Source organism: Mus pahari, chromosome 9 (assembly GCF_900095145.1).
Source record: "Mus pahari chromosome 9, PAHARI_EIJ_v1.1, whole genome shotgun sequence".
NCBI classification, from domain to species: Eukaryota; Metazoa; Chordata; class Mammalia; order Rodentia; family Muridae; genus Mus; species Mus pahari.
Window position 1 is genome coordinate 43,662,697 of NC_034598.1, and position 4,245 is coordinate 43,666,941.

Consider the following 4,245-nt stretch of genomic DNA (forward strand, 5'->3'; position numbering starts at 1 on the left):
TTTCTGTATCCATTCCTCTATTGAGGGACATCTGGAATCTTTCCAGCTTCTGGCTATTATAAATACGGCTGCTATGAACATAGTGGAGCATGTATCCTTATTACCAGTTGGAAAATCTTCTGGGTATATGTCCAGGAGATGTATTGCTGGGTCCTCCAGTAGTACTATGTCCAATTTTCTGAGGAACCGCCAGACTGATTTCCAGAGTGGTTGTACAAGCTTGCAATCCAATCCCACCAGCAATGGAGGAGTGTTCCTCTTTCTCCACAACCTCTCCAGCATCTGCTGTCACCTGAATTTTTAATCTTAGCCATTCTGACTGGTGTGAGATGGAATCTCAGGGTCAACAAAAATTTCTTAAAAGACCTATATGTGTATTGGGAAAAACATCTAAAAAATAAACACACCTCAATATAAAAAAAAAATAGGGTGATGGATAAGATCATATCATATGTAAATAAAACTACTTGACTTCCTTCTATTTGTACCCCTTGATCTCCTTCAGTTGCCATATTACTCTAGCTAAGACTTCAGGTACTATACTGAATAGGTGTAGAGAGTGTCAAGTAAGTCAAGTCTTCTTCCTGATTTTGGAGAAATATTTTGAGTTTCTCTCTCTTTAGTTTGATACTGGCTATATAGACTTGCCGTAAGTTCTTTGTATCTATAGGACTATTGTTCCTTTTACCACGAAGAGATTTTGCATTTTGTCAAAGGCGTTTTCTGTATCCAATGAAATAATCATGGGTTTGCTGTCCTTTAGTCTGCTTATGTGAATCATGCTTATTGATTTACAATGCTGACTCAGCCCTGAATCTCTGGGGTGAAGCTGACCTGATCATGCTGGATAATCTTTTTGATGTGTTCTTCATTTTTGGTTTGTAAAGTATTGTATTAAGAATGTTTATATCTATATTTACAAGGGACATTAGTGTGGGATTGTGAATGGCAGCCTAGTTTGGTTGAATGGGACTTGCTTCAGCAACCCAGTAGAGAACTCTACAAGGGATGGAAAAGCGAGCCAAGTTTCCAGAGACAGGTGCCTGACACCACAGAGCCCCCAACTCCATAATTCTGTGACTATGAGTCACACAGACAATGTCCTAAGCCTTCTGGCATTCTGGCTTGATTCTACCCCCACAGTTACCTGACAATAGCCAGGTATGCTCCTCCCCACAGTTACCTGGCAACAGCAAGATAGCTCAGCCCACTATAAGAGGATCTGCTTGCTCCCCCCCTCTCTCTTTAAGCTCTCACCTTTCTTAAGCTCTAGCCCTCCTTCTCTCTTTCCCTCCCCCCACCGCCCTCCAAGTGGCCATGGCCAGTCTCTCTCTCTTTCTACTTTCTTTCTCTCTGCCTTTCTACAATAAAGTTCTAAAACCATAGACTGTCTCTGCTCATCAGGCCTGCTGTGCTTGAAGGATGGCATAAGCTTTCTCTTAATGAGCCTTGCCTAACCTCCTGCCAGAAGGCCTTTCAGTGCTGCTGCCACAGACTGGACCAAAGACTCTTGCCCATGTGGGAACCTTCCAGAGTTCCCTCTCCCCCTGCCCTCTCCTCCCTTCAGCCCCAGAGGCTCAGTGGCACCCTGGGGCCCCTATTCTGTTCCAGCTTTTCTGTGGTGTCCATCGGTGTCTGGGATGCCTGAAGCTGGGAACCTGGTGCCTAGGACTGCCCCTTGTCTACCACCCGCCAAGCTGGGATTCCTGGCTTCCCACAGCCAGACACCCACACCCACCCGGGGCCCTGTGGAAAGTGTCCGCCTGCCCAGAGCACCAGAACTGTGGCAGGACTCGGGTTCTCTCCCCTCTTTCCCCCACACCCCTGGCCCTGCACATTAATTTATAATTGTCTTTTTTTTAAATTGGGTCTATTGGTGTCAATGTAGCAGTGGCTCCGTGAAAGGAATTTAGAAATCTTCCTTCATTTTCTATTATGTTGAATAGCTTGGAGTACTGGTATTAATACTTCTTTAAAGATCTAATAAGGGTAGGCATAGGAAACTGTTTTGTACATAGCACAGTAATTATCCATGAGACCAGCTCTCTGCAGAGCTAGGTTTTGCTGAGTTCTCCTTCTCTCCCCTCCCTAGGACAGAATGTACTAACTGACCTGGGAGGCTACAGAGTGAGGCTTCTGAGCCATTCCACGGCTCAAATCCATGCTGTAACTTGATGTTCAATTCTGGTCTGGTCATGCAGTACCCTGTGAAAAGGAAATGATATAAGTTCATCCAATGTGCCAAGTCAGGCCCAGTGATAAAAGAGAGCAGGTCTACCTCGGGAACTCTACTAAGATGGGTGGTTTTGCAACTCGTTGGAGACAAGATTTATATTCACATCCTTTAGTGAATGGAGTATTATTATCAAATCATAGTAAGCTGCACAACGGCATAAAATGACTGTTGTTAAATTTAAGTAAACAGAATAGAAAAACCACACACATTTAAGGCCACTGAATAAAATGAGGTCATCAAAACAGCAACAAAGCAAAACAAAAACAAGTCCAAATAAAACAACAAATTTATACCCAGAAAATTTGCAGAGGAGCTCGCTCAACTAATGCAGTGAGTAAAGAGCAGAAAGGACTCGTAGAAAATGGGCTAGGTCCAGAGAGACAAAACATCTGGCTATTTTTAAATAACCCAGAAAAATGAAAAAACAGGGGTGGAGGATGGCAGAAACATGTCCTATACACAAATATACATGCAATCAAATATTCATTTAAATAAGAAATAAATGTTTTAATTCATAAGCACTGATGAATTAATTTTGTTTGAACTCACAGAGACTGTCAGCAAGCACAGGAGTGAGTTAAAAATCAAGCAAGTCAAAGTCCCACCATGGATGGGGGGAGGTGGTCACAAAGTTCCATCCCTGAGTGGTGACTGACAATGAATGCCTACTGGGAGAGGGAGTGTCTCTTTCCTTTAGAGATTAGGCTCCTGAAACCTGCCAAAGGCCCAGTAGATGGTCCTACATACAGGCACTTTCTGGCAGCACTAAGTAGATTCATGATGTCACAGCAGCTGGGATTACCTACAAAGGACTTACACAGGATCAAAGAAGTAAAAGTTCCAGCATGAATGGGGAGGGCCTCATAAACTCCCATTCCTATCTGAGGAGATTTAACAGTGGAAGCCTGATGAAGCCAGTGTTTTTCAGTGAAGTAGCCCCTGGTGGGTTGTCCATGCTCTAGTCTATGGCCCTACACATTCATATAAGTGTGGCACTGACTGGATTTGGTGGGCTATGAAGAGGTCACTAAGGTGAAAAGGGGATATAAGAGGGTCTGGGAGGAACTAAATGCTGACATGATCAATGTTCATTGTATACGGGTATGCAATTCTCAGATAACAGTAGAAACACACACACACAGAATAGCCAAGTTCTTACCTGCTACTTTATATACTAGTATTAAAATGATTTTTAAACCAGACATAGACACAACAAACTACACAACCAATAATATTTCTGATGAATGTGCATTTAAAAATTCTCATCAATAGAAAGGTAGAAAGACATATAAACTAATATTAGTGATCATGTGTATATCATCTCAGTTACAAAATAATCACTTTACAGAAACTATTCAGGGATATTGGGGACAATATTTTTAAATATGCCAAAAACATAGTCGACAAAAACTAAAATGAAACTAAACTAAAACTAAAACAAATAGGATTACACTAAACAGAAAATTTACTGTACAGAAAAGCAAGGAATCAACAGGATGAAGACTCAGCTTTAAGAATGAGAAAATATTGGGAACACAAGATTCAGAATATATAAAAATTCAAAAACAGCTTAACAGCAGAAAAGCAAGTGAGCTGATGCAATCTGGGCGAACAGCCTCAATGAGATACTTCTCCACCGTGCGATACATAAGAGCTGGTAGATAAATGAACACATGTGTACTACCCAGCCATGAGGGAGATACCCATCAAAACCACAAGGAAGATCACCCCTGTACTGAAGTCACAATATCTATGTTTATATCTATGATATGAAAGAGCAAATACTGAAAAATCTCATAACCTAATATCAAATATGATACTGCTCAAAAAGTCATGTGCAGAACTAGCACATCATATCACGATCCCACTGTTGGCCATGTGCAGAACTAGCACATCATATCATGATCCCACTGTAGGCCATGTGCAGGAGTAGCACATCATATCATGATCCCACTGTTGGCCATGTGCAGGAGTAGCACATCATATCATGATCCCACTGTTGGCCATGT

At 41.9% G+C, this 4,245-nt stretch overlaps 1 protein-coding gene across 2 annotated transcripts in view; it reads right to left on the reverse strand.

Moving 5' to 3' along the window:
* LOC110326304 (zinc finger protein 883-like) overlaps nucleotides 1-4,245 on the reverse strand; it is a 28,961-nt gene that overhangs the window by 16,657 nt on the left and 8,059 nt on the right. For both annotated transcript variants that reach the window (XM_029542481.1, XM_021204612.1), the window contains exon 4: nucleotides 2,113-2,205. Coding sequence is in view for 1 of the 2 variants with exons in the window: in XM_021204612.1 (XP_021060271.1) it covers nucleotides 2,113-2,205 (93 nt within the window). In the remaining variant the exon portion in view is untranslated. The remainder of the gene's footprint in view (nucleotides 1-2,112; nucleotides 2,206-4,245) is intronic.